At 37.9% G+C, this 27,870-nt stretch overlaps 1 protein-coding gene across 2 annotated transcripts; it reads left to right on the top strand.

The window, feature by feature from the left end:
* The first annotated feature begins 17,040 nt into the window (after positions 1 to 17,040).
* Positions 17,041 to 27,688, top strand: pjvk (pejvakin). 2 transcript variants are annotated; one of them, XM_061985448.1, is made up of 6 exons: positions 17,041 to 17,251; positions 17,311 to 17,506; positions 21,162 to 21,303; positions 23,558 to 23,675; positions 27,173 to 27,219; positions 27,338 to 27,688. In XM_061985448.1, exons 1-6 carry the CDS (start codon positions 17,041 to 17,043, stop codon positions 27,686 to 27,688), a joined length of 1,065 nt encoding a protein of 354 aa, XP_061841432.1. The 2 variants fall into 2 exon arrangements, with proteins under 2 accessions (XP_061841432.1, XP_061841431.1); XM_061985447.1 differs by having other exon boundaries at positions 27,173 to 27,316; positions 27,387 to 27,688.
* The last annotated feature ends 182 nt before the right edge of the window (positions 27,689 to 27,870 follow it).

Below are 27,870 nucleotides of genomic sequence, written 5' to 3'. Positions count from 1 at the left end.
GCAAGTGTACCTAATGCTGTGAACGGATGAACGGGTATAATATAATATAATATTTATGACATTTATTTTTGAATGTGTCTGGATTAGCAGTGACGAATGTAAGATTAAATATATATATATATATATATATATATATATATATATATATATATATTTAGACAGTGTTCATTTTTAGAAGATAAATTGACATTCTTTTGGAGAGGGTGGGCCATGGTTTCATTTGCAATCTGGGAACGCCTTCAAAACGAACATAAAAAAAAAAAAAACGGGTTTTAAATATGACAACATTTTTACAAAATGTGGACCAAAGTATATCCAACACATATTATCAAGACCATAAGAAAGTGTTTTAAATGTCGATTAAACTCATCAGACGTGGTCCCCTTTAAACACATACGGGGTGCTGTTGACGTTTTTCTATACGTGAAGAGCCGCTTGAGCTGCATTGCTAAGCATGTTCTTTAGCAAGATGAAGTGTGTCTAACCATCCATCCATCCGTCCATCCATTTCCTACCGCTTGTTCCTCTTGGGGTCGCGGGTGTGTCTGACCAGTTAAGTGAAAATGCACCCGATGGTCATTCATGGCCCACTAATACGCACTAATATGTTATCATTCACAGAAAAATTGTATGTAAATTATCAAAAAACTTTCCGTTCCTTGGGTTCCCAATGAACAGACTAGAGGCTGTCTTTGTTGCACCAAGCAAAGGCTTGGAAAATTCCATTTTGTCCGATGGGAGGAGACGGGAGGGGTTATCTATTGTCATCGAAGACCTGCTCAAGCTGAATCCAGGACCAGCCCAAGCCCGAGGCATCTTTTTCTTTTGTGTTAATGTGACCGAAAACAATGACTGTTTACATACCCCCCATTCCTTTGGAAGCAGATGTTGTTGTGTAAACAGGGAGTGTCCAAATAAAGGAGGAGACGTAAACCTTTTCCGTCAGAGCGTGCTAAGACACTGTAAGAGGTTACAGGTCGACACGTTTCTCCTCAATTGAGCAAAATTGAATTCTGCCTCTGTTTGATTCTTTGCTTCTTGTCTTGTTTAATAGATGTCATCAGTGAGTGTTGGAACCTGACAGTTGGCAATCCACCTCTCACACATACATTTTCTTGTTGACTTATTTTGATGGCTTTACATGCAAAAGCTTGGCAGCACTTTGCGAGCACTTTAAAGGTTAGTTTTAGAGTTTAGACGATTAACTCATAAAGTGTGCGTTGGTATCTGAAACATTGCAAACACAAATTATACAGTCATTTGAAGGAGTGTGCAAAATGATGGGCTCATTATGTTTAATGCATAACATTTACTGACAATCACAGGGAATAAAGGGGGATTTCCAGGAGTACGGTTGTGAATGATGGATCAATCAGTGCAACTAGGGTTGATAATAGTACACTGCAAAAAGTCAGTGTTCAAAAACAAGAAAAAAAAAATACAAAAATGAGGGGTGTTTTATTTGAACTAAGCAAAATTATCTGCCAATAGAACAAGAAAATTTGGCTTGTCAAGACTTTCCAAAACCAGTAAAATTAGCTAATCTCAATGAACCCAAAAAATACCTTAGAATAAGTATATTCTCACTAATAACAAGTGCACTTTTCTTGGTAGGAAAAAAAGAGACCTTTTTGCTCAATATGTTGAAATATATTCTTAAATGAAGTAAATGCTAGTGCCATTATCTTGACATAATGATATGCGCTCGGCATTACATTTCTTGAAACCAGCAAACTTATACTAAAAACTAATTTATTGTTCTTAATGGAAAGGCAACAAGGCAAGCGCTTGTTACTCTCGGGGTCTCCTAGTCGCTCAGACAAATCATATTGTCTAAAAATGCATTTTTCCATGGATAACATGACATCATCGCGCCAAGTGCGTGCTCTTTCAGTCAATTAGTGCGCATATATACAGCCTGGCCCGTGGCCAAATAAAATTTTAATTGTAATTTTGAAGAATTTATCTGAATGTGCATGAACTATTTCTGTTCAAAATTGTTAGAAATGTTAAATGTTTAAATAATAACTGTCAGTTTACTGTACTGTGCCAACTGTACTACTATATGAGTACCTGTTTTCTATTGTTTCATTGAAAATAAAACAGCAAAGTCCATTTGGCTGTCATCTGTTTTAATTATGAGACACAATTGTGTCAAAGTCATGATTTTTTTTTTTTCACGCTTGAAATAAGAAATTATTACTTTAAAAAAGTAGTTTTATACTTGTGAGTGTTGATGACACAGCTTTGCAACAGTTGATATTCTAGTTTCAAGCATGTTTTACTCAATATAGGTCATCAAATCTCAGCAACAAGCTGTAATATCTTACTGAGATCATTTAGGACCAAAACCCTTAAAACAAGTAAAACAGTCTAACATAAAATCTGCTTAGTGAGAAGAATGATCTTATCAGACAGAAAATAAGCAAATATCACCCTTATTTGAGATATTCAATCTTACTTAGATTTCAGTGTTTGCAGTGTAACACCTGTAACAATCTACACGTGATATACTTCGTAAAATGTTGCCAAGTATTCTGTGTTAGAGAACGGTAAACAAAAATGTCTGTCTGGGCTGCTTTTGTCCAGAATATGACCACCTGCTGCAAGCTGTGTGAGCCTTTCCATGCAGGGCATAATTATGTGGTGAAGCCCCACCCTGAGGAAGACGCTCCCTCTCACTAGCAGCAGTTATTTTGGGGAAACCCACAGTCCATGTAATATATACGCTGGTTTTGGCTAAGCGCGTGTGGTTTATCTTTATTTGGGCTATGCCACGCCTGCAGCAGGCCTCCTGCAAGCAGAACTGCAACCAAAACCAAGCAGGAATGTGTGTGCTTAGCACCTTTTGATTATTTTATTCTTTGCACCTTGAAAAAGCTCAGCCAAATATTGATGTCAACTACAATGGAGGTGGGGGTTTTTTTATGGTCCGTCCCTCCTTATGAAGGTTATTCTGTAATAAGTCGTTTAAACATCTTCTTTTGTTTAAAACATTTTAGACTTGTGGTGGTTTGAGGCCCAAAAAAAGGCCTCACAATGGAGCAATTTTTAAGATTTCCAGCGTGTTTTGAGAATTACTGAACATGTTTGAGACCTGCTCAAGGGCACCACAGACTGTGGATGCTTTTAAAAAAGGCTTAAAAACCCTTCTTTTTAAAAAAGCCATTTTTTTAGATATATGCATACTAGTTCTAGCTATTTGGCTGTTCTAGTTTTTATTTTTAATATTTTTTATTATCTCTTTATTTTTATTTTTTTTAATACACTGTAGCACTTTGAGGTTGTTTACTCAATGTAAAGTGTTTTTTTTTTTTTTTACAAATAAAATCTATCATTATTATTATTATTATTATTTATTAACCTGCAGAACAACATGTTTGAGCGCAATTCCTCTCAATTCGTGACAATAAAATGTATAAATGAACAATAAAATATATATTTCATCAAGACAAGTGTCCTTCACATTGATATGAAATGTAATAAATATAGTGAATGTGAGTGTGAATGTTGTCTGTCTATCTGTGTTGGCACTGCCATGAGGCGGCGACTTGTCCAGGGTGTACACCGCCTTCCGTCCGAATGCAGCTCAGCAATCCCCCGCCAACCCGAAAGGAACAAGCGGTAGAAAATGGATGGGATGGATATTTATAGATCATTGAGCACTGGAAAAAATAGTATCCGTTGCCTGTCCCCGTTTCTCAAAATGAATCTTTACAAGGAAGTTTAATCAAACTTGCGGCAGATATTCAACGAGGGTGTCCAAAGTGTGGCCCGTGGGCCATTTGCGGCCTGAAACTATTCTTTTTGGCCTAGTGGTTAGAGTGTCCGGCCTGAGATGGGTAGGTTGTGAGTTCAAACCCCGGCCGAGTCATACCAAAGACTATAAAAATGTGAGCCATTACCTCCCTGCTTGGCACTCAGCATCAAGGGTTGGAATTGGGGGTTAAATCACCAAAAATGATTCTCGGGCGTGGCCATTGCTGCTGCTCACTGCTCCCCTCACCTCCCAGGGGGTGAACAAGGGGAGGGGTCAAATGCAGAGGACAAATTTCACCACACCTAGTGTGTGCGTGTGACAATAATTGGTACTTTAACCTTTAAAGGCCTTAGTGGCCACATACGTGGACAGCACCTTTTAGCTCTTATTTCCACAATTGTGTACATTACTAAATTGGGGTCTTATGGCCACTTATGTGGACACTTATACTGCCATCTGGTGGGGTCAGGAGAGTATAACATACAATGGAATTTGGAAAATAAAAGTGTAAAAATAAAAATGAGCATGTCACTACAAATTAAGTACACGTTTGTGTACTTATGGACTAAGTACATCATATAAAAAGATGATTTTTAGTTTTTATTCTAATAGAGGGTCCAATAAGCCCAATTAGCAAAGAGAAATTAAAAAAATCATGTAAACAGACAGCTTGGGCCTTAAGAGGTTAACTTTAACTTACTAAAAAATACTATTACTAAGGAAAAAAACAAGCATGAAAAGCTGAATAAAAAGCGCAAACAATTGTAATTTAACGGGAATATGTTTAAATGTTGTAGGCTGGTTTCTCTTCTTCAAAAAGTCTATATAATCAACTGGTTTTAAACATGAAACATATCAAAATGGCTATGATTTTTCAGTGTTCAGTCCTTAGTGAACAAAGTTTGGACCCCTCTGGTTTAGTGTCACTACAGCCCGGGGTGGCTACTACTTCAATTTATTATAGCAATATATTAAAAAATCCCAATAGACATTAACGACAATAACGTTGCAAACGCACATTGGGCAACACAAAGAGCAACTTCCTATAAGCAAGCGGACGTGTCTTTGTCTCAAATTAAATTACATTTCACTTGTTTTTTGTTTGTTTTCTTTTTTTGTCCACAGTCTGTGCTTATGGTACGCTTGTAATGTCTTGTGATTTATGTATTCTTTTGTGTCATGACCTGTTGAATGTACATTGTATTAACCTGCCTTAGGACAACGGATGAAAATGAGCTATTGTGCGAACTCCGGCATATTTACATTTGTTGCTCTGTGTTAATGAATATGCATTGTCCTAATTCAAATTTCGAAAAATAAATAATAATAATACATTTCACAATTTCAATAACTTAAGGCCCACCCGAGCTCAGAGTCACTAAAGCTGCTGGTAGAAGTAGTTGACAAATTTAGCTTTGTGGTTAAAACAGACCTCTACCTGCAGCAGCTCCCAGGTCATTTAAAATCAAATTAAATTAAATATTTAAAAACTTTGTTACTCCTGTTCTCAACTATACCTTTTTTTAAATAAAAATTGAGTAAAATATTCTACAAGTCACATGGTCGACAGAAAGTTGCATCATTGACCATAGGAAGGCCAAAACTAGGTTTATTTTTTTCTGTAAATTGTATGTTAGTCCTGTTTTCTAAGTTATTTTTGGATGGTATTTGTTTATTTTAATTGTGTTTTGTTTTTTTTAATCACTGCAATGTACGGCGCCCCTAAAGGGACATGGGGAATTTTTTTTTTTAGATATGTATCTCGTGTGCACAAGATACATATCTAAATGTTTTACCCATTTCCCTTTAGGGCAGGGGTGCTCACACGTTTTCTGCAGGCGAGCTACTTTTCAATTGATCAAGTCGTGGGGATCTACTTCATTCATATGTATAATTTATATTTACTTATTTATGAAACATATGTTTTTGTTAACAAGTTAAAGGTGTTTAATGAGAATACAAGCATGTTTAACACATATAGTTAATATTGTTAATACATTAAAGGTGTTTAATGAAAATACAAGTATGTTTAATACATATAGTTAATATTGTTAACAAGTTAAAGGTGTTTAATGATAATACAAGCATGTTTAACACATATAGTTATTATTGTTAATATGTTAAAGGTGTTTAAAGATAACGCAAGCATGTTTAACACATATAATTAATATTGTTAACAAGTTAAAGGTGTTTAAAGATAATACAAGCATGTTTAACACATATAGTTAATATTGTTAACAAGTTAAAGGTGTTTAAAGATAATACAAGCATGTTTAACACATATAGATTCCTTTCTTTCATGAAGACAAGAATATAAGTTGGTGTATTACCTGATTGTGATGACTTGCATTGATTGGAATCAGACAGTAGTGCTGATAAGGTCCGCATTTTCGAATGGAGGAGAAAAAAATTTCCTCCTTTCTGTCCAATACCACATGAAAGTGGTTGGTTTTTGGCATCTTATTTGTCCAGCTTCCGTACTCCTTTGTATACACTTTACAAGAAATACATTGTCGGCAAACTCCGTAGCTTGCTAGCTTGTGCACGCCAGCTTCCTGAGACTCTTATTTTGGTAGCGCAAGCAGGATGAAGCAGAGCTTTTATTGTGCAACTGTGCAGTCGGTCTTTGGAGTTTTGACGACAGGTACGGCGCCAGAGTCTGTTGAAATAAAGTGTTTCTCGCCTTCCAGTCGGTAATTTTAATGAGCTGGCAGCAGCCAGCGTCATCTCAGAAGACCCTCGGGTGCCGTGAATGTCAATCAAGTGACCAAAGTGACGTCATAGTGAAGATTTATGATCGCTCATTTTTAGGACTATTTTTTTAATGCCTGGCTGGTGATCAACTGACACACCCTCCGAGATCGACCGGTAGCTCCCGATCGACGTAATGAGCACCCCTGGTTTAGGGGCTCCATAGCAATGTGACTACTGTTGACATTAGTGACCTTTTCTCCTCCAAACATATTGCTGGGTATTGTGGCCAAACAGCTCCATTTTTATTTCATCTGACCACAGAACTTTCCTCCAGAAGGTTTTATTTTTGTCCATGTGATGTCAGATGAAACACAAAATGAGCTGTTTGGCCACAATACCCAGCAATATGTTTGGAGGAGAAAAGGTGAGGTCTTTAATCCCAGGAACACCATTCCTACCGTCAAGCATGGTGGTGGTAGTATTATGCTCTGGGCCTGTTTTGCTGCCAATGGAACTGCTGCTTTACAGAGAGTAAATGGGACAATGAAAAAGGAGGATTACCTCCAAATTCTTCAGGACAAGCTAAAATCATCAGCCCGGAGGTTGGGTCTTGGGCGCAGTTGGGTGTTCCAACAGGACAATGACCCCAAACGCACGTCAAAAGTGGTAAAGGAATGGCTAAATCAGGCTAGAATTAAGGTTTTAGAATGGCCCTTTACCAAATACCTGACTTATATGTGTGGACAATGCTGAAGAATGTCAGAAAACCAACACATTTAGCTGAACTGCATCAATTTTGTCAAGAGGAGTGGTCAAAAGTTCAAGCAGAAGCTTGTGGATGGCTACCAAAAGCGCCTTATTGCAGGTAAACTTGCCAAGGGACATGTAAGCAAATATTAACATTGCTGTATGTATACTTTTGACCCATTTTCAGTAGACCCATAATAAATTCATAAAAGAACCAAACTTCATGAATGTTTTTTTGTGACCAACAAATATGTGCTCCAATCACTACATCACAACAAATTCAGAGTTGTAGAAATGATTGGAAAGTCAAGACAGCCATGACATGATGTCCTTTACAAGTGTATAACTTTTGACCAGGACTTTGTGTATCTTATTGAATTTAAAGTTTGAAAAAGACAGATATACAAGTTTATTCTTAAGAGAATTACACGGCCCTTAAGTTGTCTCTTTTTGCTGGAACTTTTACCCAGCATCCTTTCACTCAGGGTGTGTCCCGTGTGCCTCTGCGGAGAAGCCTGACCAAAATTAGTGGCCTGCTTTTGTCCGCCTCGTCCAGCAGCCCACATCATTACAGCAGTGGAGCTGCAAAACTACTCATTGGGTGCACTGAAATAGAGCAGCCGCCCTTGACTTCTCCAATCAGCACTCAGTCGGTCGGGGGACGTTTTTGAAGGTTGGATCACACTTTTTGACATTCAGCTTTATCAAGGTCCCACCTGTGCGTGTCACAGGTGGCATAGCTCGGTTGGTACAGCGGCCATGCCAGCAACTTGGGGGTTCCGGGTTCGATCCCCGCTGTCGCCATCCTAGTCACTGCCGTTGTGTCCTTGGGCAAGACACTTCACCCACCTGCTCCCAGTGCCACCCACACTGCTTTAAATGTAACTTAGATATTGGCTTTCACTATGTAAAAGCACTTTGAGTCCCTAGAGAAAAGCGCTATATAAATATAATTCACTTCACTTTACAGACATGTCAAACTCTGCATCCGAGTCATACCAAAGACTATAAAAATGGGAGCCATTACCTCCCTGCTTAGAACTCAGCATCAAGGGTCAGAATTGGGGGTTAAATTAATTAGTGGTCCCCAACCTTTTTGTAACTGCGCTTGAAAATTTGTCCCACGGACCGGGGGGTGGGGTGTTTTATTTTATTTTATTTTATTTATTTATTTTTTGTTATAAAAATATACAATCATGTGTGCTTACGGCATATTTGCCAACCCTCCCGAATTTTCCGGGAGACTCCCGAAATTCAGCGCCTCTCCCGAAAACCTCCCGGAACAAATATTCTCCCGAAAATCTCCCGATTTTCAGCCGGAGCTGGAAGCCACGCCCCCTCCAGCTCCATGCGGACCTGAGTGAGGACAGCCTTTTTTCATGACGGGAGGACAACAGGGTGACAAGAACTAAATCATCCAGACTAGAGATAAATTGTATTATTATGTTTATCTTACCTAAAAATAAATATATTTATTAATTAAAAAAAAAAAAAAAAATAAATACATTTTTACTATATTTTGCTAAAAACATCAAAATGAATTGTATTTTTATTTGTATTTTTTCCTGACTCCTTATTACATCCAGGCATTAGAATTATACATTAAAATAAAAATATTTGAAATAATTAATTTTAAATTATCATAATAATTCATTTAAAATGACCATATTTAATTATTAAAATAATTGCTTGTTTATCAACAACTTTAGCATTTTATTCATTACATTTTGAAACTCTCAGAAGCCAAGTTATGTTATATTCCTTAATATTTATTTATGCAAGTTTGAAGTATCAATTATCTAAACACAGTTTGTTTGCATATTTTCAGGATGTAGATCTCTCTCTCTCTCTCTATATATATATATATATATATATATATATATATATATATATTAAAACAAAAAACAACAACAAAAAAAAAATATATATATATATATATGTATGAAATACTTGACTTGGTGAATTCTAGCTGTCAATATACTCCTCCCCTCTTAACCACGCCCCCAACCACGCCCCACCACGCCCCCACCCCCCACCTCCCGAAATCGGAGGTCTCAAGGTTGGCAAGTATGGCTTACGGACTGTATCCAGACTGTATTGATCTATATCAGGCCTGGGCAATTATTTTGACTCGGGGACCACATTTAGAGAAAAAAATGTGTCTGGGGGCCGGTGTATTTATTTTTAGGAACACTAATACAAAACCTCACAATAATGTCTGATTGAATGCTAAAAATGTTATGACAGACTGCCTTAAAAGTAATGGAATTTTACATTTTTCTATGAACGATAAAACACTGAATATTGGCAAAATATGAACGTCACACCCCCTTTCGATCGACACATTTTACAATCAAGTGAAACGCAACAAAAATGCAACAAACAGTGAAATATGAACGCAAAGGGTACAAAATAAACCCACATACATTCTGATACATCACCATACCTGCCAACTACTCCGGTTTTCCCGTAATTAGTACGGTTTTCATCAACCTATTCCGGGTTACGGTTGCAGTGATAAAAAATACGGTTTTTCATTAATTAAAAAAAAATTTAAAAAATTTAAGTTTTATTCATGAAATCGCGTAACAACAATGACAATCGACACTGCTTCCCGTAACTTCCTATCGAGCCATTCCGAATGCCATGCGCGAGGCTATTTATAGCACCGCTGCCAAGCACGAGGCACCAGTTGCCATTGTTTCCAAACGAGCAAACGATCATGGAATCAGCCGGAGAAAAATCGCAAACGAGTCTTAAACCGAAAAGAAAACTGCAGTCATTCCGTGAAGAATATTCAAAAGCCTATCCGGGAATAATTATACCTTCCAAAAAGGGTGAAAACTACGCGAATTGCACCTTGTGCAGACAAGATTTTTCAATCGGACACGGAGGAATTAGCGATGTAAAAGACCACGTTGGGACAAAAAAACACAAGTCTAATGCCGTTGCTAGCGATACTGCAATTGAATTGTAGTTCCATGCTAATGATGCTATTGAATTACATTTTAATGAAGTAAACTTATCATAAAGTTACCATATCATTTTTGCAGTATGATCAATCTGATAGAATAAATTTGGATTTTAGCCACAAAAAGGTAATGACACCAATGTTATCTATTGGAATTGTTTAGTACTGTTATACTGTTAAAAGTGTTTATACTATTTATGCTTTCAAGTCCAAGTTGAAGAAATCTTGTTAAATGTTGACAGCATAACTACCAAAATACAGAAGTATGTCCTTAATATTTTTGCAGTGCTATTTCTGTTGAAAAGTTCAAATGATTACATTAGAGATGTGATGTGCCACTTTTCAAGTGTCTGATGGCTTCAATTAATTTTCATTAATTTTTCATATTTTGAATTCTTTTGAAAGGCTTACAAAAAAACTACATTTGAATTGTAATTCCATGCTATTGACAGGACTATTAATTTTAATGAAGTTAGCTTACCATGTTTACAGTATGATAATTGTGATAGAAATGTGAATTTTAGGCACAGAATATTTTTTACAATTGAACAAGGCAGTAGATTATACAAGCTTGGACAGAAAGTTAATAATGACACCAATTTTTTTTTAATGGAATTGTTTAGTACTGTTTTACCATTTGTTTACTGTAAAAAGTGTTTATACTTTCAATGAACAAATTGAAGTCTTGTGAAAGGTTGACAGGATAACTGGCATTAACTGTCAAAATAATTTCAAACTATTGAAGTTAGCTTACAGAATAAACATGTCAATCAACCCATATGATTTTTGCTGTAATATTTTTGTTTTGAAAAGTCACTGTGACTGATAGAAAAGTGATGGTTTTAGCAACATTTTAACCTGTCTGAATGCTAATAATCATTTTGCGTCAGAACCCCCCACCAGGACTTTGTCCTGGACCTACCGGGGCCTGTGGCCCCTGGACCCTGGCTACTAGGTTTTTCTGATTTCAAAAGTTGGCAGGTATGCATCACTAAGCTTTAGAACTTTGTTGTGAAAACCTCCTTCCGCGTCTGTGGAAACGCTTCCCGCCCACACTGCTTGGTGCCTCGTCTGAGCTGCTGTGACGTGGATTACCATAGTAACTAATTAGATTACCATAGTAACTAATTAGATTACCATAGTAACTGGTATATCATCCATAAGCGCAGATTCCAAGACTTGCGGTCATTAGAAAACATCACTGCACATCATAATGGCAGCTAGTTTCCATCTTAAAGATCTAAAAAAAAATGATTTGGGAATGTCCGGCGGGCCAGATTGAAAAGCTTAACGAGCCGCATGTGGCCCCCGGTCCTTAATTTGCCCAGGTCTGATATATATTGATATATAATGTCGGAACCAGAAATATTAATAACATAAAGAAACAACCCTTTTGTGCGAATGAGTGTAAATGGGGGAGGGAGGCTTTTTGGGTTGGTGCAGTAATTGTGTTTTTTATGTTGATTTAATAAAATAAAATAAAAAAATATATATATATATATAAAAATAATTTAAAAAAATTTTTTTTTTTTTTTTTTTTATTTCTTTGGTACCAATTGATCCACGGATCGGTACCGGGCCGCGGCCCGGTGGTTGGGGACCACTGGGTTAAAACACCAAAATGATTCCCGAGCGCGGCCACCGCTGCTGCTCACTGCTCCCCTCACCTCCCAGGGGGGTGCAACAAGGGGATGGGTCAATTGCAGAGGGTAATCTCCCCACACCTAGTGGTACTTTAACTTTAACTTTAACTTTAAAAAATGCAAACATGACAAAAATATAAGAAAAGAAGACAACCTTTTATCTCAGCCTCTACATTCCAAATATGAAGGCCCGCTCCCACATGTTGTGTAGTGTGAAGTGAATTATATTTATATAGCGCTTTTCTCTAGTGACATAGTGAAAGCCAATATCTAAGTTACATTTAAAGCAGTGTGGGTGGCACTGGGAGCAGGTGGGTAAAGTGTCTTGCCCAAAGGACACAACAGCAGTGACTAGGTTGGCGGAAGCAGGGATCGAACCCGGAACCCTCAAGCTGGCACGGACACTCTGCCAACCGAGCTATACCGCCTCCATCGTGTACCAGGCCCCAAAGATGAAGTTACTCACCGCTCTTGGCGTCTTCCTGGCAGGAGACGGTAACCACCTGAGTGAGGGCGATGGCGGCCAGGAGCACGGTAATCCAGGGGCCCATGTCTGCACGCCAGGCAACGCAGGGGACCTCACACACACTCACACACACCAGGACAAGACCGAGCTACAGCATCCAGCCCGGAAGATCCAAGTATCCCTGAGTGCAGCGGAATCCTGGATGAGCTGAACTCATTCTCCTCCTCCTCCTCCTCCTCCTCCTCCTCCTCCTCCTCCTCCTCCTCCTCCTCCTCCTCCCGCCTCCACCTTCGTCATTCCTTCATCCAGCAGACGCCACCCGACTCTTTGAAAGACGTGGATAATTAAAGGCGGCATGAAAATGTGGAGCAACTGCAAATTTTGAAAGATGGAAAGTACAAAAAAAAACAACAGAAATGTATGAGGCGTGACCCTTGACCCTGGTTTTGGCTGAAGATGAAGTACATCACCATTTTTTTAGGAGTGTACAAATATGCTTACTGTAAAGTACAGTACTTGATGTATGCAGGCACCCCCCCACCCTAATCGCGTAAAGCTGTGGTCCCCAACCACTGGTCCGTGGATCGATTGGTACCGGGCCGCACAAGAAAAAAAAAAAAATCAATAAATAAATTATTGTATGTATATATTTTTTTTAATTAAATCAACATAAAAAAACACAAGATACACTTACAATTAGTGCACCAACCCAAAAAACTTCCATTCACACTCATTCACACAAAAGGGTTGTTTCTTTCTGTTATTAATATTGTGGTTCCTACATTATATATCAATATATATCAATACAGTCTGCAAGGGATACAGTCCGTAAGCACACATGATTGTATTTTTTTATGACAAAAAAAATAAAAATAAATAAAAATAAATACCAGACACACAGATTCCAACTTGTGATGTTTGAAATGCTCTAAAGCAGGGGTGTCAAACTCAAATACAGAGTGGGCCAAAATGTAAAACTGAACAAAGCCGCGGGCCAAGGTTGAACAAATGAACCTTTTAATAGGAACTCAAACAAGTTTTGCATTGAATATTGAACAAGCAAGGCTTATATAACTTTATAGTGACATGCAAAATCCAGTTTCAAATAATAAGAATAATTAAAGCTGCAAGCAGCGATGGACGGGACCGACTTTGACGGCACATAAAATCCAACCCGAAACAGTAATTAAAACTCTTTGGTCAACTTTTAATTTGAAGGGTTCAATCTCTCTCCTGTGCTAGTTTGAAGCCGACACGACAAACGCGCTCAGAGGAGATAATGTTTGAAAAAAGGTGACCGGTTTTTACAAAACTTTTGTTTTGAAGGGGGAATTGCAAACTTCCTGTTCATTTTTGCTGGGGGTTGTCAATATATGAAATGTTTCATGTCTCTTAAGACATTCCTACTGAAAGTTACAGGCAGTTTTGTCTTGAGTTTTCCTCCTAGGAGCAGTTGTGTCTGTGTTTTCTCCCTAGGGGGCGCTAGAGCGCAATTTTGAGTTTTGGGGTTGGGTTTTTTTTATTAGATCGCAGTTTTTGCCAGTCCTGATGTGTGTGTCAAGTTTGGTGAGTTTTGAAGCATTTTAAGATGGTCAAATTACAGCTCAAAGAGACAAAAGTGACTGTTTTTACTAAAATTTTGTTTTGAAGGGGGAATTGCCAACTTCCTGTTGATTTTTGCTGAAGGATGTCAACGTATGAAATGTAGGTCTAAGTCAGACCTACATAGAGGTTTTTGTTTCATGTCTCTACGACATTCCTACCGGACGTTATAAGCAGTTTTGTCTGTGTTTTTTCCTAAGGGGCGCTAGAGCGCAATTTTGAGTTTTGGGGTTTGGTTTTTTTATTAGATGGCAATTTTCGCCAGTCCTGGTGTGTGTGTCAACTATGGTGAGTTTTGAAGCATGTTAAGGGAGTCAAAGAGGCGGCGGAATAATAATAATAATAAAACGCACAAAATACAATAGAGTCCTCTGTCCCAAAGGGACATTGCGGTCCCTAATAATTAAAAAATATCAATGGCATATCAAATACAATTTAAATAAAAATTGAATGCCTCTTTTCTATTTGCAGCCTGCTGAGGTGAATATTAAAATCAACTTTTTCCACAGGCTAATAATACATTTGAAAATAAAATAACAACAATGAATGAATCAAACATTCAAGCCTTGAAGTAGCAAGAGAAAGTGCATGAATAAAACGTTAATTATTGCTCAGTTTGCTACACTGATTTGCTTTAACACTGAACATGGAACAAGCAACGCTTATATAACTTAATAGTGCACAATCAACTTTCAAACGAAAAAACATCAATGGTATATTAAATCAAATTTAAATAAAAAATGTAATGCCTCTTTTCTATTTGCAGCCTTTCTGAGGTAAATATCAACATTAACTTATTCCACAGGCTAATACATTTGAAAATAAAATAACATTTAATAAATCAACCATTGAGGCCTTTTTACTGCTCAGTTTGCAACACACTGATCTAATCTGATGTGCCCAAGCCAGATACCTGACATCTTTTCTTGGATGCTAGTTCATTAATGTCGGGGCTCAGGTGGGCGGGGTTGGGGGGGAGGGGCGGGGTTTGGTGGTTGGGGGGGGGGGGGGGTGTATATTGTAGCGTCCCGGAAGAGTTAGTGCTGCAAGGGGTTCTGGGTATTTGTTCTGTTGTCTTTATGTTGTGTTACTGTGCGTTTATATAAACGACATTTGTAAGGTTACGAAGGACTTAAAGTTGGTTTTATTTGCAGACGACACAACTGCTTTCTGTTCAGGAGAGAACACACAGAAGATAATACAAATAATAACAGAAGAAATGAACAAATTAAAAAGATGCTTTGACAAAAACAGACTATCTTTGAATCTCAGTAAAACTAAAATAATGCTATTTGGTAACAGTAGAAAAGAGCATCATACACGAATACAAATAGACGGAGTAGACATAGAAAGGGTAAAAGAAACTAGATTTTTGGGAGTATTAATAGATGATCAAATGAACTGGAAATCTCATATACAAAACATACAACATAAGGTGGCAAAAAAACATTTCAATAATGAATAAAGCAAAATATGTCCTGGGCCAAAAATCACTTCATATTCTCTACTGCTCGCTAGTGTTACCATATCTGAGTTATTGTGCAGAAATATGGGGAAATAACTACAAATGTGCACTACATTCACTAACCGTGTTACAAAAAAGATCAGTTAGAATAATACATCATGTTGGATATAGAGAACATTTATTTATTGAGTCAAAAATATTAAAGTTTGGTAATTTGGTAAAATTGCAAACAGCTAAAATGATGTACAAAGCAAACTATAACCTGCTACCAAAGAATGTACAACAATTCTTCTCAACTAAAGAGGAGAAATATAACCTTAGAGGAAAAAATAATTGAAAACATTTATATGCACGTACAACACTTAAAACTTTTAGCATATCAGTATGTGGAATTAAATGATGGAATGGATTAAGTAAAGAAGTTAAAAATTGTACTGATATGATTCAGTTTAAGAGGTTGTTCAAAATAATAGTGCTTACAAAGTACAAAGAAGAAGAATTATGAGAAATACTTCCAACCTTATTGAAAATAAGATATTCTTCATCTCAGTATGTTAATAATGACTGAATTAATTAATTAATTACATATTACAAAACTGTTGTATACTAATTCATAGATGTTATTTTATTATATAAAAAGGTCAGTAAATGATTCTATATATTTGTAAACGCTTTGAAGTGGGAAAGGGGTAGGATTAAATAAGCTTTGCTTCTTCCTACTCCTTTTCGGGCATGATGTAAAATGAAATGATATGAAATTGTGTGATGTATTATGATGTAAGTGTGTTCATGTTCAAAATAAACTAAAGAAAGAAAAAAAAAAAGATGTTCTCCCGAAATGTGTTTGTCATTCTTGTTTGGTGTGGGTCCACAGTGTGGCGCATATTTGTAACAGTGTTAAAGTTGTTTATGCGGCCACCCTCAGTGTGACCTGTATGGCTATTGATCAAGTATGCCTTGCATTCACTTATGTGTGTGTAGAAGCCGCATATATCATGTGACAGTAGCCGGCACGCTGTTTGTATGGAGGAAAAGCAGACGCGACGACAGGTTGTAGAGGACGCTAAAGGCAGTGCCTTTAAGGCACGCCCCCAATATTGTTGTCCGGGTGGAAATCGGGAGAAATTCGGGAGAATGGTTGCCCCGGGAGATTTTCGAGAGGGGCACTGAAAATCGGGAGGGTTGGCAAGTATGAATATTAGCGGTGAATGCGGGCCAGCTCTAATGTTAATTTGATATTGCCTCAAGGGCCAAATGAAATTACACGGCGGGCCAAATTTGGCCCGCGGGCCGGAGTTTGACACCCATGCTCTAAACTAAACGATAAGTTGTATCACGTCGACATGAAAGACTAACTTTTTCAAACAGGAAGTCTATTCCTGAACGCGCAGTCAAAAGTCAGGAGCAGAACCACAAAGAGGGCAAGTCGGCCCTCATGCATGAAGACAAAAATATCCAAGCTGTAGAAAATGGACAGATGTAAAGAAGTTGGAAAAGGGGTTAAAAGCACACGTGTGTGTGTTCTTCTTCTAAAACTCACAGTTGTTGAATGGTAACCTGCATGGTTTGTCATGTGACAGGAAGATGCAGCCTATCAGGTGACACATATTGCCTTACAAACTCTCTGCATTATTCATCAGCTGAAATGTTTAAAGGGACACAAAGCCTTCCTTTATCCGGCGTCCTTTAAAAATGTTTGCAGCAGCCACCAAGAACTTTGTGAAGCAGGTGGGCGACACGGGGAGGCTGATCCCCGTCCCGAGCCTGAGCGAGGCCGACCGATACCAGCCCCTCAGTCTGGTCACCAGGAAGCGAAAGAGGCGTTTCTGGAAGAAGAAGAAATACGCGTCCACGGCGTTCTCCCTCAAAGACATCCTGGTCGGGGAGAAAGAGATTACAGCAGGTACAGCGAGCATGAAGAGTCCGTAATTCCATCACTAGTTTGTCTTTATTTGCTTGCAGGCGTGTCTTCTTATCAGCTGCTCAACTATGAGGACAAATCGGACGTGGCCCTCAATGGGCGACTTGGGAACCACCTGGTTAACGACGTGGGCTTCAACGTCAGCGGCTCAGACTCGGTGGCCGTCAAGGCTTCTTTCGGCATCGTGACCAAACACGAGCTGGAGGTGCCCACTTTGCTGCGAGAACTCAGCGCCAGGTAGTGATCATCAGGTTTAACGCTGTGTCAGCATCAGGGGCGCCGAAAAGGAGACGGATTCTAGGGGCCCATGATGGAGGGGGGCCCAGAGAGGCCCCTAATGATGATGAAATTATAATACAGAAAAAATAATGACACTGTGTTGGGGGCCCTGTAAAGATTCTTTTCATGGGGCCCAAAATCTCTAGCAGCGCCCCTGGTCAGCATATATACTCAGTGGTGTCCAAACTTGTTCCGCGGAGCTGACTGACTGATAACTTTTTAAAAAAGGGTTTTAAAAATGTGCTGAGGTCCAACAAGAAATTTAATTCATAATTGATTATCAATCAGAAATTAATATTTAAATAACAAATACATATGTTTTATTAATATATACATATATATATATATATATATATATATATATATATATATATATATATATATATATATGTATAGATATACATAAATATAAATGTATATATGTACAAAACCCAAAAGCAGTGAAGTTGTCACGTTGTGTAAATGGTAAATAAAAAGAGAATACAATGATTTGCAAATCCTCTTCAACTTATATTCAATTGAATAGACTGCAAAGACAAGATATTTTTTGTGTGCAAATAATCATTAACTTTGAATTTAATGGCAGCAACACATTGCAAAAAAGTTGTCACAGGGGCATTTTTACCACTGTGTTACATGGCCTTTCCTTTTAACAACACTCAGTAAACGTTTGGGAACTGAGGAGACACATTTTTGAAGCTTCTCAGGTGGAATTCTTTCCCATTCTTGCTTGATGTACAGCTTAAGTTGTTCAACAGTCCGGGGGTCTCCCTTCTGCTATTTTAGGCTTCATAATGCGCCACACATTTTCAATGGGAGACAGGTCTGGACTACAGGCAGGCCAGTCTAGTACCCGCACTCTTTTACTATGAAGCCACGTTGATGTAACACGTGGCTTAGCATTATCTTGCTGAAATAAGCAGGGGCGTCCATGATGACGTTGCTTGGATGGCAACATATGTTGCTCCAAAACCTGTATGTACCTTTCAGCATTAATGGAGCCTTCACAGATGTGTAAGTTACCCATGTCTTGGGCACTAATACACCCCCATACCATCACACATGCTGCCTTTTACACTTTGCGCCTATAACAATCTGGATGGTTCTTTTCCTCTTTGGTCCGGAGGACACCACGTCCACAGTTTCCAAAAACAATTTGAAATGTGGACTCGTCAGACCACAGAACACTTTTCCACTTTGTATCAGTCCATCTTAGATGAGCTCGGGCCCAGTGAAGCCGGCAGTGTTTCTGGGTGTTGTTGATTAATGGCTTTCTTTTTGAATAGTAGAGTTTTAACTTGCACTTACAGATGTAGCGACCAACTGTAGTTACTGACAGTGGTTTTCTGAAGTGTTCCTGAGCCCATGTGGTGATATCCTTTACACACACTTTTTGATGCAGTACCGCCTGAGGGATAGAAGGTCCACAATATCATCGCTTACGTGCAGTGATTTCTCCAGATTCTCGGAACCTTTTGATGATATTACGGACCGTAGATGGTGAAATCCCTAAATTCCTTGCAATAGCTCGTTAAAAAAAGGTGTTTTTTAAACTGTTGAACAATTTGCTCAGCCATTTGTTGACAAAGTGGTGACCCTCGCCCCATCCTCGCTTGTGAATGACTGAGCATTTCATAGAAGCTGCTTTTATGCCCAATCATGGCACCCACCTGTTCCCAATTAGCCTGTTCACCTGTGAGATGTTCCAAATGAGTGTTTGATGAGCATTCCTCAACTTGCTCAGTCTTTTTTGCCACTTGTGCCAGCTTTTTTGTTGCAAGCATCAAATTCCAAATAAGCTAATATTTGCAAAAAATAAAGTTTTATAGTATCTTGTCTTTGCAGTCTACTCAATTGAATATAAGTTGAAAAGGATTTGCAAATCATTGTATTTTGTTTTTATTTACCATTTACACAACGTGACAACTTCACTGGTTAAGATATGTATTTATAGTGCTATTTACATATTCTTATATCATATATAAAATTACATTTTTTAGCACAAATATTTGTATAACTGTATATAATATGCACCCTGGAGAACAAGATAACTTAATTATTATTTTTCGGACAGAAAACAAGTCTGGACATGTTATAATGCATACACATTCGGTAAAAAATACATACCAAAAAAGTATAATTTGATTAATAATTCATGAATTAATAAATGTTTTTAGAAATTAAATATATGACAAATATGGGAACAATACAACGTATTTACAATAATGTAATGTTTTCAATTGATATATTTGATCAATTATATAATGAAACATATAATTTTATTGTACTGTGAATATAGACATATATACATTTAAAAATACTATACTTATTCGTTATAGTTGTGTAATATATGTATTTCATGACACCCTATAGAACTAAATATCCTGATTATTATTTTTTTGGACAGAAAACAAGTTTGGACGTAAAATACTGTCTACACATTCTGTAAAATATACATACTGTACATAACAAGTCTAATTTGGTTGATAATCAACTTATTAATAATAATAACAACGTTTAAAATTAAAATAAATATGTATACTGTATTTACTGTATATAATAACATAAATAAAAAAATTCAATGAATACATTTGTTTAAAAATAATAACATACAGTATGTACCTAGATTATAGTGTATATGTTACATTGATTTAATATATATATATATACATATATATATGTATATATATATATATATATATATATATATATATATATATATATATATATATATATATATATATATATATATATATATACATATATATATATATATATATATATATATATATATATGTATATATATACACATATATATATATATATATATATATATATATATATATATATATATATATATATATATATATATATGTATATATATATATATATATATATATATATATATATATATATATATATATATATATATATGTATGTATATATATATATATATATATATATATATATATATATATATATATATATATATATATATATATATATGTGTATATGTTGTATTATAATTGCATAGTATACAGTATGTAAATAATGTCTATACTTTTGTGACATCCTGTGGAACAAGATACCCTGATTGGATATTTTTCAGACAGAAAGCAAGTCGGGACATATAATACTGCATATGCATTCTGTAAAATATACACACCAAAAGTGTAATTGAATAAATAGTTAATTATTAGTGAATAATTAGGACATTTTCAGTTAAGAAGGTTTTTTTTTTAAATAAAATATTAAAATATGTATGCATATTTTCCCTCAGTATTTTACATTTAAACATTTTGAATATATATTTAAGTTTAATGATGTAATAGGCCATATGTATTCCTTGCCCATACTTTAAAGATCGCTGCAGTTTGAACAAAATATCCTGATTATCATTTTTCAGACAGAAATGCACACGTCAAATCCTTTATTGCCCCCAAAACGCAACGTAAGATGTATAAATGACCTTTGACCTCTGACCTATTTGTGACGGCGGGAACGTGAGATGAGGTCTTTCCTAAATAAATGATGATGTTATTCTACACTGACACCAGTGCGCCACCCTCAGTGTCAATAACACGACCAAAACAACCAACAAACTGGGTTTCAGGAAAGCGGACCTGGACCACTGCCTTGTCCGCCAGTCCAGAGTGAGTGGGCGGGGCGTCCTGTGCGTCGTCATGGAGAGCATCCGCACCACGCGCCAGTGCTCGCTGACGGTCCATGCTGGCATGAGGCGTACGACCATGAGGGTAAAGAGTTGTCATTGGCATCTAGCGACCAGAGGTGGGTAGAGTAGCCAGAAATTGTACTCAAGTAAGAGTACTGTTACTTTAGAGATTTATTACTCAAGTAAAAGTAAGGAGTAGTCACCCAAATATTTACTTGAGTAAAAGTAAAAAGTATGTTGTGAAAAAACTACTCAAGTACTGAGTAACTAATGAGTAACCTGTTGGTTTAATGATGACGGCAACAAATAATGCACAAAAACATAAAAATAGCAATGAGCAAGATCAGAGCCAGGAATATCTCTTAAGCAACTAAAACAATAATATATATTAAATAATAATTCATTAAAATAAAAAAAATTAAGGCAAATTGAGCCACAATAACTTAACAGCACCATAGCTCAGTAGGCCGAGATTACAAAGGAAAATAACAAGTTAGCCTTTACGCAAATCATAAACTGATAGGTGTGGGCTGCACCTGAGAACACACTGTGCACTTCTGATTGGTGTTTGTATGCATGTGTGAGTGTGTGTGTGTGTGTGTGTGTGTGTGTGTGTGTGTGTGTGTGTGTGTGTGTGTGTGTGTGTGTGTGTGTGTGTGTGTGTGTGTGTGTGTGTGTGTGTGTGTGTCTATGAGGCTGCAGTGCGTTTATAAATGTCCCCACATGATGTACATTTGACAGTGATTCATAGCAGGGAAGCTAACATCAGCCTACGGTGACAGCCAAAATATCTACTTACTTACTTACCGCGATGTGCTTCCTCAAATTTGACGTTGAGTTCATGTAAGCTGAAACTTTATGTGCAGTTAATCCATACTTGCCAACCTTGAGACCTCCGATTTCGGGAGGTTGGGGGTGGGGGGGGCGTGGTCAGGGTGGGGCGGGGGCGTGGTTGGGGCGGGTCTAAGAGGGGAGGAGTATATTTACAGGTAGAATTCACCAAGTCAAGTATTTCATATATATATATATATATATATATATATATATATATATATATATATATATATATATATATATATATATAAGAAATATTTGACTTTCAGTGAATTCTAGCTATATATATATATTTTATTATATATATATATATATATATATAAAAGAAATACTTGAATTTCAGTGTTCATTTATTTACACATATACACACACATAACACTCATCTACTCATTGTTGAGTTAAGGGTTGAATTGTCCATCGTTCTATTCTCTGTCACTATTTTTCTAACCATGCTGAACACCCTTTTGCAGTTACCCAGAAATGTTTCGAGTACCACCAAAAAAACTGAATCTCTGAAGACAGTATAAAAATCTGTGTTAAAGGTGTACAAATACTGTTTGTATAATAAGCATGTTATTTTTTTTACAAATGAGGGTTAAGAGTTCAGTACTAAAAAAAAAAGAAAAGAATGTGGCTTAAGTACAGTTTTTTAATCGAGCTGCTGCATTTTTTGGTTGGGTTGTTTATTTATTTTGAGTAACTTCTATACATTTCTAAAAGGGGAGGAATGTAATAGTGATCTATGTTTGTCTGTTGCCATCTCCTGGTGAATGTTGGCTATAGCGTACTGGGGTTACTTTTTGGTTGGCCAATGATTTACGTGGTGTTGCGCACCTGACGTCACTCAGGTCCGCATGGAGCTGGAGGGGGCGTGGCTTCCAGCTCCGCCTGAATTTCGGGAGATTTTCGGGAGAAAATTTGTCCCGGGAGGTTTTCGGGAGAGGCGCTGAATTTCGGGAGTCTCCTGGAAAATCCGGGAGGGTTGGCAAGTATGAGTTAATCACATGACCGCCTGGCTCTGTTTGATTGGTGAAACGGAGTCAAACGTCACCAGTGACTGCATTTGATTGGTGAAACGGAGTCATGCGATAGATCCTACTTTGAAGGTCTGTCTGACAAACCAAAACAAACAAAGCGTGCATTAACAGATCGATAAAAATCAGTAGCGAGTAGCGAGCTGAATGTAGATAAATGGAGCGGAGTAAAAGTAGCGTTTCTTCTCTATAAATATACTCGAGTAAAAGTAAAAGTATGCTGCATTAAAACTACTCTTAGAAGTACAATTTATCCCAAAAGTTACTCAAGTAGATGTAACGGAGTAAATGTAGCGCGTTACTACCCACCTCTGCTAGCGACCGCAGAACACTAGAATTACAAAGAAGCTGAAACAATTCACAATGGTGCAACACAAATCAAGTCAATGAAATTGCATTGAATTGACTTATTGTGTCTGGTATAAGTTGTCCTCCACACCAGTCAAACGGAATTCAACTCTGTTGCAGTTTCAGATCGACGATGGCAGAAACCCAAAAGGCCGAGACAAGGCCATCGTCATCCCCGCTCACACCACCATCGCCTTCAGCATCTGTGAGCTGTTGGTCCGACTCGACGGGCGACTTGGTATGCAATCCTGTCGAATGAACACGCAATGCACCTCAGAAGCAAAAAAAAAGGCTGAGCGCCAATGAGACGGCTGATGATAGGTTGCCATTTACAAGGCCAGACATGAAAAGGTGTGTGGCTCTGATTTTTACCTTTCATTAAAAGTAGAATATGCTTTAAAGCTTTTCTGCTCAAATGACAAGTTGTGCACTGCAAAAACTGAACTCTAATTAAGATTAAATATCTCAAATAAGAGTGATATTTGCTTATTTTCTGTCTGATAAGATCATTCTTCTCACTAAGCAGATTTTATGTTAGAGTGTTTTACTTGTTTTAAGGGTTTTGGTCCTAAATGATGTCAGTAAGATATTACAGCTTGTTGCTGAGATTTGATGACCTATATTGAGTAAAACATGCTTGAAACTAGAATATCAAGTGTTGCAAAGCTGTGTCATCAACACTCACAAGTATAAAACTACTTTTTTAAAGTAATCATTTCTTACTTCAAGCATGAATAAAAAAATCATGACTTTGACACAATTGTGTCTCATAATTAAAACAGATAACAGCATACTTGCCAACCTTCCCGGATTTTCCGGGAGACTCCCGAAATTCAGCGCCTCTCCCGAAAACCTCCCGGGACAAATTTTCTCCCGAAAATCTCCCGAAATTCGGCGGAGCTGGAGGCCACACCCCCTCCAGCTCCATGCAGACCTGAGTGAGGACAGCTTGTAAAGCAGTTCGTCTGCCGTAAACAGCAATGTTGTGACACTCTTAAACAGGACAATACTGCCATCTACTGTACTTGCATATGTGACAATAACATCTACGGCTTTTAGAGAGTGCAGTGCACAACTGCGCACACAAGGAGACGAAGCAGAATGAGTCATCAGAGAGGGTGTTCAGCATGGTTAGAAAAATAGTGACAAAGAATAGAACAAGGATGGACAATTCAACCCTTAACTCAACAATGAGTAGATGAGTGTCATGTGTGTGTAATATATATATATATATATATATATATATATATATATATATATATATATATATATATATATATATATATATATATAGCTAGAATTCACTGAAAGTCAAGTATTTATTTTATTTATATATATATATATATATATATATATATATATATATATATATATATATATATATATATATATATATATATATATATATGTATGTGTGGGGAAAAAAATCACAAGACTATTTCATCTCTACAGGCCTGTTTCATGAGGGGGGTACCCTCAATCGTCAGGAGATTTTAATGGGAGCATTCGCATACCATGGTTTATATAGGGCACAGAGTGGGTGGGTACAGGCTGGCCTAGGGGCGTGGTGATTGGTTCATGTGTTACCTAGGAGGTGTTTCCGTCTATGGCGGCATGTTGTTACAATTTCGCTGCGCTTGTTGAGGGATGACAGGTCTGGACGGTAGATAATAAACAGTTTCTCTTTCAAGTATAGGTTGCATCTTTTATTACCACTATTGTAAGGTGTGCTGGATGCAAGAATTTGCCATGTTATTGAATATTCAACATTATTGTCTTTGAGGTCCCAAATGTGTTTGCTGAGTTCTGTGGTATTTCGCAGGTTTTTGTTCCTGAAAGAAGCCTTGTGGTTGTTCCATCTGGTTTTGAATTCACCCTCGGTTAATCCTACATATGTGTCGGATGTGTTAATGTCCTTGCGTATTACCTTAGATTGGTAGACAACTGATGTTTGTAAGCATCCCCCGTTGAGGGGGCAATCAGGTTTCTTTCGACAGTTACATGCTTTGTTGGTTTTGGGGTCGTTCTGACTGGGGGTCGACGGCTCATTTGCAATTGTTTTGTTGTGGTTTGAGATGATTTGTCGTATATTGTTCATGCAGCTGTAGCTCAATTTGATGTTGTTCTTGTTGAATACTTTTCTTAGGTTGTTGTCTTTGGGAAAGTGTTTGTCAATCAGATTGAGGAATTTGTGTCCAATGTTAGTTGAGACGTTTTTGCTGTATGGGGGGTTGTACCAGATGATGCCGTTTCGTTTTCTGTTCTTTTTTGGCTGGTTTCCTGGCGTGGGTTCATAGGTGAGGGTGAAATTGTATCCGCTTTCATCAAGGGCTTTTTGGTACGGGGGGATTGCTTGGTCAAATTCAGCTTTGCTAGATGACAGCATCGATAGCCTTTTATTGATTCCGGTAGGTATTCTTTTCGTGGTGGTGGGTGGATGGTTGCTGTCATGGTGCACGTATTGGAGTGTTGTGTTGGGTTTCGTGAATGGTTGGTAGAATGGTTGGTGGAAGCAGTGGGCAGCAGCGGTGGCCGCGCCCGGGAATCATTTTTGGTGATTTAACCCCCAATTCCAACCCTTGATGCTGAGTGCCAAGCAGGGAGGTAATGGGTCCCATTTTTATAGTCTTTGGTATGACTCGGCCGGGGTTTGAACTCACAACCTACCGATCTCAGGGCGGACACTCTAACCACTAGGCCACTGAGTATATATACACACATAACACTCCTCTACTCATTGTTGTATTTGAAAGTGCAATGCTTTGCTGCCAGTAGCACAGCCTTTGAAGGAGCATAGGTATGGGCAGCATCTGTGAAATTTAATTTTCGGGAAGTTGGCAAGTATGGATAGAACACCTTTGGGATGAACTAGAACGGAGTCTGGAGAGCCAGGCCTTCTCGACCAACATCAGTGTGTGACGTCACCAATGCGCTTTTGGAAGAATGGTCGTAAAATTCCTATAAACACACTCGGCAACCTTGTGGACAGCCTTCCCAGAAGAGTTGAAGCTATAATAGCTGCAAAAGGTGGACCGACATCCTATTGAACCCTATGGGTTAGGAATGGGATTGTGGAGAATGCATACAGTATATATGTTTAAGAGTTATTTCTTTATTCATAGTCATGTTTAAACCAGCTAGTGTTTTTCCATTTGTACTCTTTCTATTTTTCAATTTTATGTCCGCAAGTAAAATGTGTGTGTTACCTTGAAGACTTGGAATGTAGAAGTTGGAGTACTCCCTTATATCTTATCTGTAGTAGAACAATGAGCCTGTATTTTTTTCTGGAGACGATGGGGGCTGTTTGCGTATTCAAGAAGTTGTCTCTTCCTGTTTGAATGTTAGAACAACTTAGGAAGCCGGTATGGATGTATTGGTCTAGGTGGTTCTCCTGAAACTTTCAGTAAAACTTGATGATATTCCAATTCTGTCTTGAGGGTCCTTCTTACTCAGCGTATATGTCATCGAAAGAACTTGGGATTGACCAGTAACTTAGATTACTGGTCCGACGCAACAATTGGCACTTCAAGTTCATATGTGAGTCAAGGCAGGTGGCCAAATACTTTTGGCAATATAGTGTACTTAGGTAGGAGGGCTGGTTTGTTACACTCAATTATTTTTGTCAACAAGCGAATCACATGAAAAGTGGGACGTACGTAAACAGAGGCACCACTGCAGTGAGGGCCAACAAAAAATGACACCCATGCATTAATACAAGTTATTTTGCTATGTCAGATATCTGTGTAGCACCGGGGTCTCGAGGTGGATTTGAACGAGAGCAGATGAGGGAGCAGCTGGACGGTTTCGTCGGCCACTTCTCCATGGGACGACTGCGCCGCTTCCTGTCAGGCATCATCTACGGGAACCCCTTCAGAGCAGGTGCGTTATAGAGACCTCCACTTCCCAACTCTACGGTTGTTACCCTACATCTCCGATGCTCCGTTTGCAGACGACAGCACATTCGAGGAGCTCACTCACTCTGACACCTACATGGACGACACGGCGACGGACTACTACGAGAAAGCCGCCAGCATGACGGATGTCTCCACGGCCTACCTGAGGGAAAGCGCCCACCCGCGCGTCAACCTCCTCAAACACAACATCCCCAAGGGGCCATGTGCTCTGTGTGGCATGGGCAACCAAAAGAGAGAAACTGTCTACGGCTGCGTAGAATGTTCTTTTGGTAGTCAAAAGTATGTGCGACTGCATGTGGTGCCCTGCTTTGACCTGTGGCATAAAACACTTAAGTGAAAAAGCTGTTCATGATGATACAATTTTAAGTTAAATATCTGTGCTGTTGTAAACAATTAAAGTCAATCTCTTTCATTTTATAACCCATTGGATTATATTTATTTGGACACTAACATCTGCCCTGCAGGATGAATTTGAGGACCAGTCATAGACAATTTAGAGTGAATAGCAAATTGTATTCT

The sequence above is a fragment of the Nerophis lumbriciformis genome, linkage group LG23 (genome assembly GCF_033978685.3).
Source record: "Nerophis lumbriciformis linkage group LG23, RoL_Nlum_v2.1, whole genome shotgun sequence".
Taxonomy (NCBI): domain Eukaryota; kingdom Metazoa; phylum Chordata; class Actinopteri; order Syngnathiformes; family Syngnathidae; genus Nerophis; species Nerophis lumbriciformis.
This window is presented reverse-complemented; position numbering and strand designations above follow the sequence as displayed.